Here is a 13,288-nt window from a genome sequence, read left to right as displayed (position 1 = left end):
GTGTGCTTCCGAGATTAGGACTTTCAACGGTGTTGATTCTAATTTTTAAAATATGTGAGTCCCTGCTGTTTTCAAACCTCTTTCAGAGAGACTGCATGTATGTTTTGCTTGAGGACAAGCAAAAGGATAAGTCTTGGGTAGTTGATAGACCATGGATTTGACCCACTTTACCCATGGTTTATAAGTGTTTTAATTACTATTTATTATATTATACAGTGTATTTAGTATATTTATAGGATCATGAGTGATTTGGAAGAAAGTGATGATTTTGGAGCATTTTGGGGATATTTGGAGTAAGCACCTGAGATGTCGAGCACGACCATCTGTCAACATTAAAGCAGAATAATCGATCGATATTCACATCTTGACATCTATCAACAGCAAAGCGCACAGAATCCCCTTTGGTGTCAGCCGATTTAGAGCCCAAGTCTTCACCAATTTACAAGATTACCCTTGACGACTTTTAACCTAATTATATAAGCTTTGCCAACATGTTAGAGGCAAAGTGTGCTTTCTAGTTTTACTGATTTTCACATCAAAGGTTTTCTAGGATTTTTAGTATACTGGAGACAAGATCCAAATAGATTTGTGATTGGAACTCGATTGATATCTATCTATTAATCTAATGCAGTTTTATACCTAATTGTTGTTATGAATTTCTTGGCTATGTCTGAGTAGTTATCTTTGTTAGATTTAGGGTTTCAATAGATTATAAGGGATTAGCCCCAACTATAGATTGCTAAGTTGTGATATTCATCTTTAGGATTGTCATTAATGCATGTTTCTAGATTAGCTACCGAGAATTTGCCCTATGAGTTGTAGACATAAGCGAAAGCTTGTATCTCACCATGAATCCATCCTAACTGAGCTACGATTTCTAGAGTAAGGCGAGAGCTGATCTAGGAAGCTTATTGAGCATATTCAACCTGCGCATTAACGCTTGACCAAAAGCGTCGATCGATATTCCAATCGATTCGGTCGACGTTTCAACCAGTGTATCGATCGATATTCCTATAGAATCATTGATTGACATTGGTCAATAGACAAACCTAGAAAGCGAAAGCCTATAGATTTGTTATCAAGTGTTGAGCTCTATAATATCATGCATACAACTTATTAGGCATCTGTAAGATTATAATCCTGATTACCTGAATAAAAGCCCTAAGTCTAGCTACTTCCATACCTCCCAATCAAACAATCAAGCAATTAACTTGCTCACAAACTTGTCTTTTACATTTAATAATAAACAACCTAGCTTAATCAAATTAATTAGATTTATTAGGTTCCCTAGCTCCTTAAGAATTTGATCCTTAAGTACTACAACTGAACCTCTTATTTGAGATAGTAATTCACTCCTTAGGGTAATTTGAGTGAGATCAGTAATACGATACTAATTTGCGTAATTGTCACTTGGTTTTTTTAGGCAAATCGCGGATTGTCGTTTAGCCGTTAAGTGATCGGATGGAGCAGTGGTTGCTCAAATGTTTTGGCTTGGCATGGAGGATGTGTCCAGCCGCATAGCCTAGGATGTAGCTGGTTAAGGATTAGACCATGGAACTTCCGTGTTAACATGAAGGTCATGTTAATTTAGAATTGTCTTGAAGGGAACGCCGAATTCTGGTTCGGACTTTTACTCGAGGGCGTAATTGGCTGAGGTACAAAGAGCGTTTGTCGAGATTGATATGCCAAGTATGCCAGGGTTGTCCGTGTTAAGATGGCCGATAGTTGTAGAAAACAATTTTCCACTTTAATTTTAAATTATAAGATGAGTGTTTCGTATAATGTTTCCTATAGTCGTATGAAATTTGTTCTGTTTCTGTCTGAGGAAGCTGAAGCCTAAGAGATTTGATACCGAACCCGTTCAGAGTCAGTTGCGGGATGATTGCCTGCTCGGATGTGACCGAGGAGGATGAACAGCAGAAGCCAGCAAGCCGCATCGGTAAATAAAGAGATCTATAAGATCGTAGTGCGAAGAGATTAACTTTAGATTGGTTCTCCAATGTTGGATCATACAGCTTTGTTTTTGCTATACAAAAAATACTTCTTCGTAAAAACTGTTATGTTTATTTTTGAAAGTTGCTTCGTATGACTTGATATGATTGTACAAAGGATTTTTCGTGTAAGTAACGTCGACTGGTTTTATGAAGGTAGTAAATCAGTGATGTGTACGGACATGTCAAAGTAGCGATGTTTCCGCAGATTTTTCGTGAAACATTTCTGCTTTGATATAGATCTTTGGTGGAAGTTGCTTGGAGTTACTCATGGAGTGCTGAAGTTTATTTTGCTATGATCTAGTCGCGGAATGTTTTTGTAGGTTTTTGAGAGGATGCTCATGACATATTCATTTTTCTGCCTGTTGCTGCGAGATGTTGCTTTTCAAAAACGTTTTCTTGACGCAGATCAAAAAGTTTTTGAAGTATGGGAGTATACAAGTATAGTATACGTACCTACTCCCTCTTTTTTTTTTACGAAAGAAAACGGTTGAACCAATATTTCTAAGGGTTGTATACGTTTTTTCTTTCGAGGATTGGGTTGATCGAAAATCAGGGTCGGTTTAAAGACGATGCTAGGATTGTGACTTGGTGGTTTTTAGGTTGACGACTTGGAATATGTCGGTTTTTAAGAAAATTGTTTGGAACAAATTGATTTTAAAACGAGGTTCGTGTCTCTAGTTCTTTCTTGGTTTAAGAAGCGTGCTGAGTACACGTAGGGATCATTTCTCGGTTTTGCGGGAGTTTAGATCGGTTAGCAAGATCTAACTGAACAATTAAGGAACAATAGATCGAGAAAATCGCCTAAGACTTAGTTTACTAGGCTATCCACCTAGATCCTATGTTTTCTAAAGTTTATGGCTTTCTCCAAAGCGTTTTTATTTCTTACTACGTTCCTTACTCATTTCCTCTTCCTCTTCTCGTGTGTGTCCACCCCTTACAGATAGTAAGGATATAGATTCTTCCTAGATTTCTTTACTTTCCTTTCTGCGTTTAGGCTTAAGCATGTCTTGCGGTTTTTGTTCGGTGATCCGTATTTTTCAGATCTGGGTCTCCGTATCATATTTTATACGAAAACAAATGAGTATCTCGTCGAAAACCTTCTGGCGTTTTTGAATATGCCATGGGCGATAAGTGGATAAACCTGCTGATATACCATGGATTTTACCACATTTCGACCATGGTATATAACATTTTTAGTGTCTATTATATATGTTTGGAATCTTTTTTTTAGTATTTTCAGGTTCATATACGTTATGGAGAACTTTGGTGACTATGGAGCTTTTTAAGGTGCAGAACAGCACAGACGCGTCAAATGTTTAGCTACAGATGGAGATCTTTCTACAGTGGTATTGCGCCACATCTTTCCAATGCCACCGGTTTGAGGTCAATCCAATGGTTAGATCAGACGTTATGACTATTTTACTAAAAAGTGGCCAGTCTGCCTCGCGACAGGAAACTGTCGAGGAGACGAAGGAACATCGATCGACGGTGCAACCATGGTGTCGATCGACAGTGATCCCAGAAGACTGGCCGCACCTATTTTGTGACCAATTTAGGCCCAAAAATCACCACATATTACCAGAATAGTCCTTGACGACCTGAAACCATATTTTACTGTTTCTAAGCCATTGTTGACGGCTATGCTTCATATTATTCTAGAGAGAGAGAAACTTTAGGAGTGGAGAGAGAGATCTGAACACCTTTAGAGTGGAAAGATCTTGAACTCCCTTTGTTTTTTACTCTACTTTATCTTTTTATTATTATTCTATTGCAATATTATTCAGACCATCATAATGCTTCTTATGAATATGTCTGAGTAGTTATTTAGTTAGATTTAGGGTTCTTCAATGGTTGAATTATGGTTTTACTGAGCTCCTAGGATGCTTCTCTGGATGGATTTGGATAGATCCTTGCATAAACGAATCAAAGACTCAAGTTTATCAAGGTTTGTGAATCGATTGGTGACACAAGAGGCTGCGGAAAGGCGCCTTGATAATCCTAGGAAATAGATCGGATATGACACACAAAACTAAGGCCCTTAACACTGGATATTGCACACTAGACACTTCAACAACTCGCCAAGCAAGAAAGAAGACAAAAGAGTTTTAAAACAAAAGATAACTTAGCTTAGAATGAGAGTTTTCGAAACACTTAAGTAGAGAGATCCTTGTACATGCACAAGGTCTCGAAAACATAAAGAAACATAAAGAGAAAGGCTCCACACGGTTTTGAAATAAAGACATAACACTTAGACTAAAAACATAACATAAGATAGATTATGAAGTCAGTCCAAGTTGCCTAGGCCGAGATGCATCCAAGATACCTCATCTTGGAGATGTGAAAGTGAACTTGTGGCCTCATTAAAAACCTTGATTAGAAAATCCAGTGGGACAAAACCAATCAAGGGTTTGAATGGGGAAGTAGCTTGAATGGTGATAAGTGTGTCTTGGTTGATCAAGCTTCTACCAAGACATTCTTCTTCCTTCGATGCCTTCATAAGCAATGCTCCAATGGTCTCGTTAAGTCTCTTGGTTCTGGAACAATTCATAGGCTCATCTGGAATAGCTAAGGCATCCTCATCAGCTGGATTGTCTTTGATCTCCTTGTCTTCATCAGAAATCTTTTCCATGATCACATCATCCGCTCCCCCTTGAAAAGGATTTGTCCTCAAATCTGGTTCATCTGCAATAAAAGGGATCAAGTCAGTAACATTGAAGCTATTACTTATCTCATACTTACCTTGCAAGTCCAGCTTGTATGCATTTTTGCTGATCTTCCTTATGACTTCAAAAGGACTATCAATACGCGGCATCAGCTTGGATTTCCTTTCATTTGGAAATCTCTCCTTCCTAATGTGAATCCATACTTTATCTCCAAATTTAAACACCATCTCACACCTATTCTTGATAGCATACTTGTCACATTGCTCAGTTTTCTTCTCAAGATTGCGCCTAGCCTGTTCATGTATCTGTTGCACCATTTCGGCCTTCTCTTTGCCATCCATACTAAATCTTTCACACTCAGGTAAAAGTAGTAGATCCAAAGGTGAGGTGGGATTGAACCCATAAACAATTTCGAATGGGGAAAACTTAGAAGCATAATGCATAGCATGGTTATATGCAAATTCACAATGAGTCAGATAGTCTTCCCAAGATTTCAAATTCTTTTTAATGAATGCACGCAAGATAGTTCCTAGAGTTCTATTAACTACTTCAGTCTGTACATCAGTTTGAGGATGACAAGTAGTAGAAAATAACAAATTTGTTCCAAGTTTAGACCATAGAGTTTTCCAAAAATAACTAAGAAACTTAGTATCTCTATCTGAAACTATAGTCTTAGGCATTCCATGCAAGCATACAACCTCTTTAAAGAACAAATTAGCAATGTGCAATGCATCATTAGTCTTATGCCAAGCTAAGAAATGTTCCATTTTAGAGAACCTGTCAACAACAACAAAGATGGAATCCTTTCCGGTTCTAGTTCTAGGCAATCCAACAATGAAGTCCATAGAAACGTCATTCTGATATACCTTGGATTTGACCCGTTTACATCCATGGTATATAGGTGTTTTACTATATATATATCTATGTTTTCTACTCTTCTAGGTATGTTTTTAGTTTCAGGTGCATTTCGGAGTAAAGCTATGACTTTGGAGCATTTTGGAGCTTAAAGGACATTTCATCCGAGCTGACCATGTAGAGGTCGACGAGAGGAAGAACAATCGATCGACGCACATCCAGTGCTGTCGATCGACACCATGAGATGCCTCGACAAATGAATATTAATATCGATCGATGTACACAAGTACCATCGATCGATGTCGAGACATTGGACATGCGACATTTTGGATCCAGCGGACTTGAAGCCCAAGTCCAAGCCAAATTACTAAAATGCCATGACGAGTTTTTAACCTAGTAGATTATATACTGCCCAAGTGTTTTGACGGCAGAGAGAGCTTTTTTGTTACAGTTTTACTTTGAGAGAGAGAGAGAGAGAGTTTTGGAGAGAAGATCACTCGTGATTGGAACTCCTTGTTTTCATTTCTTTTCATCTATGCTATGAATTTCCATTTCTTCATTGTCATGAATTGCTTTGCTATGTCTGAGTAGTTCATTTATTTGATCCAGGGTTCAGATAGGTTTGTGGGATTAGCCCCAAACTATAGATCTGCCTTGTTGTGATATTCATGATAGATTTGTATTCATTGCTTGTTATAGCCTTGCTAACTAGAACATGATTATAGGATTGCATACTCAAGCACCCTTGTTATTCCATCCTGACATCTATATATCATATTAGGACTGCTAGAGAGGTCTAACCGCCAATTTAGTATCTTAATAGGGCATATCATACTCGCGCATAGGCCTGGCTAGAACCCGTTGATCGATGTCCTCAACTGACTATCGGTCGACGTAGGTAAAGGTGTATCGGTCGACGTCCCTATAGGACCATCGATCGACACTCTTTCGTTGTCAACATACTAACCGTTGAGACACGAGATCTAGCTTGTTAACCAGTGAAACATGCGACAGCTGATCACTGAGTTAAGCGGTTGAGCTCTAACATATCATGCATGCAACAAATAGGCATCTATAGATATTATAATCTCCAACACCTGAATAGTGGCCCTGCGTCTAATATCATTTCCAACCAAGTTACATTTACTATTTACTTCGCTTGTTACTATTGCTATTTCATTTAAACATTTACAACTCTTAGAATTAATAAACACTAGATTTAATTGTTCCCTAGCTCCTTGTGGATTTGATCCCTAAGTACTACATCTAAACCTCTTTTGATGAGAGTAACACTCCTTAGGGTAATTTGAGTTGTATTAAATTTGGCGCCGTTGCCGGGGAGCCTTGATCGCCATTAGATTTAGTTTTATTGATTCTTATTCTCTTCTTTACCCCCTTTCTAACATAATCTTTTTCTTGTCTTTTCAGGTGCATGCCCAGCGGTACCAGAAGCAACAAGGAGAAAGACTTGTTATTCTCAGACGATCCTGCTCACTTGGAATGCACCATCCATAGAGGTCAACGTTCCACATCGCTCGACGCAACAACTTCGTCGTCGATCGATACTCACAACCAACCGTCGACCGACACCAGACCTTCATCGTCGATCGATCCTAATCGTTCGACAACGATCGATATTACACCGCGTACGTCGATCGATACTGTGTCGTCAAAAATGGTAAACGTTGTTATTCTAACACAGGACGAGAACGGAAACATGTATGACCAGGACGGTCATCTGCGTAAACAGGTCAGAAAATAGACGCTCAGGGGACTGTAATCCCTGATGCTGATGCTACAGGAGCTGCTCAACCTATAGACGAGGACGCTCGATCGAAACCACTGGCCGACCACTGGCCGACTACAATCGCCCAGATGAATACTATTCCAACAGCTCTGCTATTCGACTTCCAGAGATCCAGAAGTAGACTTTTGAGCTGAAGCCTCAATACTACACTCTCGTGTCGCAGATACCCTACTCAGGGTTACCGCACGAGCATCCTATGGACCATCGTGAACGGTTTGAGGATTTAATCGCTGCTATTCGGATGGAAGGAGTCCCCGAAGATTACCTGTTGTGCAAGCTCTTCAGATGCACGCTGAATGGAGAAGCGATGCACTGGCTTAGGCAGCTACCCACATGATCCTTAACATCCTGGGCCGACATCAAGAATGCTTTCTTACGAAACTTCTTCGATAAGGCGCGCGCTGAAGAACTTCGAAACAAAATTTCCACATTCTCGCAAGAGGCTGGAGAGTCCTTCAAAGATGCTAGGATTAGATTTAGGTTCTTCCAGTGAGACTGTCCACACCACGGATTTAAAGAAGTGCAGCTGCTAAGCACTTTCTTCCGAGGTCTCGCCTTACAGTATCAAATGGCTCTTGATACGGCGAGTGAAGGAAACTTCACTACTTGGAATCCGTTAGAAGCTGTAAGACTTATCGAAAACCTTGCTAACAGCAGCAGCACCAAAAATACTTACTCTGAACGGAAGAAGTCTGTAGCCTCTATCAAGAAGGAACAGATGGACGAAGTAAGAGCTAAGTTAGATGTGGTGCACGAGCTTCTCAGGAAGCAAGTCTGTTTAGCTGAATAAGAAGTAGCAGAAACAGAAGGAGAAGAAAATTTGAACTACATCGGAGGTACCGGATTCCAGAAATTTGGAAACCATGGCGGAAACAGAAACTTCTTTGGAAATGGTCAAATAAGTAACCAGAGTTCACAATTTCAAAACCCTTCAACAACAGCAAAAGCTACTCGAACTCCTACTACCAGAATCCACCACCCCAAACTCAGGAAAGCAAGATCGAAGAAATGCTTGATCGAGTACTGTTTGGACAACAACAAATCACCGTGGATTTCAACGGTTAAATAGACTCCGCCTACAAAAATCTGAACACCAAAATCGAGACCTTAGGGACTCAGGTGAGAAAACTTGAAACGCAAGTGATTCTGGCGAAACTATAAAGAGGCAAGAAGCTTTCGCTAGAGAGGTAGGAGCTGACAAAGGAAAACATCACGTAAATGCCATCATAGATGATGATTTCTGGCAAGTGGTGAGACATGAAAAGCTTGAGGAAGGAGACTTCGAAATCGAAAGCTCCATGAGTCTCGGCGGATCCCAATGGTGTCGACCGATGTCGATTAACTCGCATCGATCGACAGACCATGACAAAGATTGATGGATGAATTACTCTAGTCATCCATCGACGTCGTCCGCTAAATCGACTGAATGCAATGCAGTTCGAATTCTAACTCGTGAGGAATTCGCAGCTAAGCATCCTTACCCACCCTCCCATTTCTATGATAAAATCGATTGATCGGTTGAGCAAACCATCGATCGACAGAGTGAGTCCGACGTCGATTTTCACAACACACCTCCCATCGATCGACATGCACCTCTGACATACCGAGTGCGGTTACCCTCAATCGATAATGACTATATCAACGCACTCAAACCACCACCTAAACCATTAGCTAGCCCACCCAAACCAAAACCCAACCCTTTAAATAGTTAACCAGAACCAGTTCAAAAAGATCAGGAAACTGAAGGGAGAAGGTTAAGGAAAAGAAAGGAGAAAATTCCAAAGAACCTCAAGAGGGAAGCTAACGATAAGGAGATGGATGGTTTCACTAAAAGAATCCTCAGAATCCCAATCGAAAAACCTTTTGATGAAGCTTACTTCACACACCGGTTGTGGATGTTCTTCAGAGAAACAAAGGTAACTGAGGAGGACATTAGGATAATGTTTCATCAAGTAAGAGAGAAGATGAGACACATGATCACATTGTCGAAGAAGAGTGATCCTGGGAAGTTTGCAATACCATGCGAAGTCAAGGGTGTTGAATTTTCCCATTCAATGTGTGACACATGAGCATCAGTTAGTATCCTCCCTAGGATCATGGCAGACCATCTTGGTTTGACCATCGAACCTTCAACAGAATCCTTCACCTTCGTGGATCTTTCAGAAAAACGATCAGAAGGTATCATAAGAGATCTGGAGGTACAGATTGGTAATGCCCTTGTCCCGGTAGATTTTTATGTACTGGACATCAAGCTTAACTGGAACTCTTCACTTCTGCTTGGAAGATCTTTCCTAGCTACAGTTGGAGCTGTATGTGACATGAACAAAAACAAATTGTATCTGACGCTGATAGACCCCAACATCCACTACGACCCTATCTGACCTAAGAGAGAAATTATTAATTATGTTTTCTACTATTCTAGGTATGTTTTCAGGTTCAGGTGCATTTCGGAGTAAAGCTATGACTTTGGAGCATTTTGGAGCTTAAAGGACATTTCATCCGAGCTGACCACGTAGAGGTCGACGAGAGGAAGAACAATCGATCGATGCACATCCAGTGCTGTTTTCGACACCATGAGATGCCTCGACAAATGATCATTAATATCGATCGATGTACACAAGTACCATCGATCGATGTCAAGACATTGGACATGTGACATTTTGGATCCAGCGGACTTGAAGCCTAAGTCCAAGCCAAATTACGAAAATGCCCTGACGAGTTTTTAACCTAGTAGATTATATACTGCCTAAGTGTTTTGACGGCAGCGAGAGCTTTTTGTTACAGTTTTACTTTGAGAGAGAGAGAGAGTTTTGGAGAGAAGATCACTCGTGATTGGAACTCCTTGTTTTCATTTCTTTTCATCTATGCTATGAATTTCTATTTCTTCATTGTCATGAATTGCTTTGCTATGTCTGAGTAGTTCATTTATTAGATCCAGGGTTCAGATAGGTTTGTGGGATTAGCCCCAAACTATAGATCTGCCTTGTTGTGATATTCATGATAGATTTGTATTCATTGCTTGTTATAGCCTTGCTAACTAGAACATGATTATAGGATTGCATACTCAAGCACCCTTGTTATTCCATCCTGACATCTATCTATCATATTAGGACTGCTAGAGAGGGCTAACTGCCAATTTAGTATCTTAATAGGGCATATCATACTCGCGCATAGGCCTGGCTAGAACCCGTCGATCGATGTCCTCAACTGACTATCGGTCGACGATGGTAAAGGTGTATCGGTCGATGTCCCTATAGGACCATCGATCGATACTCTTTCGTGTCAACATACTAACCGTTGAGACACGAGATCTAGCTTGTTAACCAGTGAAACATGCGACAGCTGATCACTGAGTTAAGCGGTTGAGCTCTAACATATCATGTATGCAACAAATAGGCATCTATAGATATTATAATCTCAAACACCTGAACAGTGGCTCTGCGTCTAATATAATTTCCAACCAAGTTACATTTACTATTTACTTTGCTTGTTACTATTGCTATTTCATTTAAACATTTACAACTCTTAGAATTAATAAACACTAGATTTAATTGTTCCCTAGCTCCTTGTGGATTCGATCCTTAAGTACTACATCTGAACCTCTTTTGATGAGAGTAACACTCCTTAGGGTAATTTTAGTGGTATCACATTCCAAGGATGATAAGGAATGGGCAAAGGAGTATACAAACCGTGAGTTTGGAATTTGGCCTTAGCTTGCTTGCAAGTTGCATACCTTTCACAGATTCTTTCCACATCTCTTCTCATGTGTGGCCAAAAGAAATGATCCTGCAAAACTTTAAGAGTCTAGGCTACACCAAAATGTCCCATAAGACTTCCTCCATGGGATTCCCTGACAAACAAATCTCTCAAAGAACAGTGAGGCACACACAAACGATTATCGTAGAAAAGTAATCTTCATGTCTAAAGTAATGTCCAGTAGCAACGTTTTAACACAAATTGTATGCTTCTTTAAAATCAAGATCAGATTCATACATTTCCTTAAGTTGTTCAAAGCCTAACAACTTAGCATCAATAGTAGTTAAGAGGATATACCTTCGAGATAGTGCATCAGCAACTATATTTTCTTTACCTTGTTTGTACTTGATGACATAAGGAAATGTTTCTATGAATCCTACCCATCTTGCGTGTCTCTTGCTGAGCTTGTTTTGTCCTTTCAAGTACTTGAGAGACTCATGATCCGTGTGTATCACAAACTTCTTGGGCCATAAGTAGTGCTGCGAAGTTTGCAAAGCTCTCACCAAGGCATACAACTCTTTATCATAAGTTGCATAGTTGAGAGTGGCGCCTCCAAGCTTCTCACTAAAGTAAGCTATGGGTCTCTTTTCCTGCATAAATACAGCACCCACTCCTATACCAGAGGCATCACATTCAATCTCAAAAGTTTTATTAAAATCTGGAAGTATAAGAAGAGGGGCATGATTAAGCTTCTCTTTAAGGCACTGTAAAGCAGTTTCTTGTGCTTCTCCCCACTTGAATCTAACTTATTTCTTGATCACCTCAGTCAAGGGAGCTGCTATGGTACTGAAGTCTCTTACAAACCGCCTATAGAAGCCATCAAGTCCATGGAAGCTCCTCACTTCACTTACTGTCTGAGGACTTGGCCATTCTTGAATTGCCCTCACCTTTTCTTGATCCACCTTTACTCAATCTACACTCACAACAAAGCCTAGGAAGACCAAGTTATCCGTACAAAAAGTACATTTCTTAAGGTTAGATTAAAGCTTTTCTTTTCTCAAAACATCAAGAACATACCTAAGATGATCTATATGCTCTTCTAGACATTTGTTGTAAACAAGGATATCATCAAAATATACTACCACAAACAATCCTATGAATGATCTAAGCACATGATTCATCAATCTCATGAAAGTACTAGGAGCATTGGTTAATCCAAATGGCATAACTAACCACTCATACAAGCCATTCTTATTTTTAAAAGCAGTTTTCCACTCATCTCCCTCTTTCATTCTAATTTGATGATATCCACTCTTTAAATCAATTTTAGAAAAGATGCTAGAGCCATGCAATTCATCAAGCATATCATCTAATCTAGGAATAGGGTGGCGATACTTCACTGTTATGTTGTTGATTGCTCTACAATCAACACACATGCACCAGCTACCATCTTTCTTAGGCACAAGAAGAACGAGTACAGCACATGGGCTCATGCTCTCTCGTATGTGACCTTTCTCCATCAGTTCCTCAACTTGTCTTTGGAGTTCCTTGGTCTCAACTGGATTGGTCCTGTATGCTGGTCGATTAGGAAGAGCAGATCCTGGTACAAAGTCAGTCTGATGCTTAATTCCACGAGTGGGTGGCAAACCAATGGGGTTGTCTTCCGGAAATACATCTTTATATTCCTGCAAAAGAGTAGCCATCTCACTCGGATACACCGGTGTACAATCAGTTAGATTCAAAAGAGTTTCTTTAAAAACAAATAAGAGAACTGATTGATTAGAGTAAAGAGATCTTTTAATATCACCGGTTTTGGCATAGAAGTTGTGTTGCTTGTTTTGCTCTGGCTTGAGGTCGATTTCTTTCTTCTTTTGAAGCTGAAGTTGATCTTGATGCACTTCTTTAGGAGTCAGAGGAACCAGGATAGTTCTTTTTCCCTTGCACTCAAAAGAAGGCTTGTTGGTTAAGCCATCATGGGTTACACGTCTATCAAATTGCCATGGCCTCCCAAGCAAGATGTGGCTCGCTTCCATTGGTAATACATCACAGAGAACCTCGTCCCCGTATCTCCCAATAGAAATAGGTATCAAGACTTGAGTAGATACCTACGTCTTGCCTTCTTCATTAAGCCATTGCAACTGATATGGCCATGGATGTTTCTGCACTTTTAATCCTAGCTACTTTACCACTAGCAATATTTACACAGCTTCCTCCATCCACAATGAGACTACAGACTTTTCCTTGAACATGACACCTTGTATAGAACAAATTCT

At 39.9% G+C, this 13,288-nt stretch overlaps 1 protein-coding gene and 1 non-coding gene across 2 annotated transcripts; both read right to left on the bottom strand.

Annotated features, from left to right (window-relative positions):
- Window positions 1-7,725: 7,725 nt before the first annotated feature.
- On the bottom strand, window positions 7,726-7,832 carry LOC117128716. Its single transcript, XR_004452110.1, has one exon. It is a non-coding gene; the product is annotated as a small nucleolar RNA R71 (small nucleolar RNA).
- A 4,086-nt stretch (window positions 7,833-11,918) lies between these two features.
- On the bottom strand, window positions 11,919-13,048 carry LOC117125747. The gene is made up of 3 exons (XM_033278397.1): window positions 12,463-13,048; window positions 12,093-12,153; window positions 11,919-11,988 (listed from the first exon to the last, which is right to left on the bottom strand). The coding sequence occupies exons 1-3, from the start codon at window positions 13,046-13,048 to the stop codon at window positions 11,919-11,921; spliced, it is 717 nt and encodes a 238-aa protein (XP_033134288.1).
- Window positions 13,049-13,288: the final 240 nt, after the last annotated feature.

The sequence above is a fragment of the Brassica rapa genome, chromosome A09 (genome assembly GCF_000309985.2).
Source record: "Brassica rapa cultivar Chiifu-401-42 chromosome A09, CAAS_Brap_v3.01, whole genome shotgun sequence".
NCBI lineage: Eukaryota > Viridiplantae > Streptophyta > Magnoliopsida > Brassicales > Brassicaceae > Brassica > Brassica rapa.
This window is presented reverse-complemented; position numbering and strand designations above follow the sequence as displayed.

Excerpts from the sequence above, each read along its gene's own strand:
- LOC117125747 (XM_033278397.1), bottom strand. The coding sequence starts at position 13,048 with ATGGAAGCGAGCCACATCTTGCTTGGGAGGCCATGGCAATTTGATAGA. Across the intron at positions 12,154-12,462 it reads TCTTGTGCCTAAGAAAGATG|TATATTTTGATGATATCCTT; the intron begins GTAGCTGGTGCA and ends TGTTTGTGGTAG. Across the intron at positions 11,989-12,092 it reads GAGCATATAGATCATCTTAG|ATTGAGTAAAGGTGGATCAA; the intron begins GTATGTTCTTGA and ends TTGTGAGTGTAG.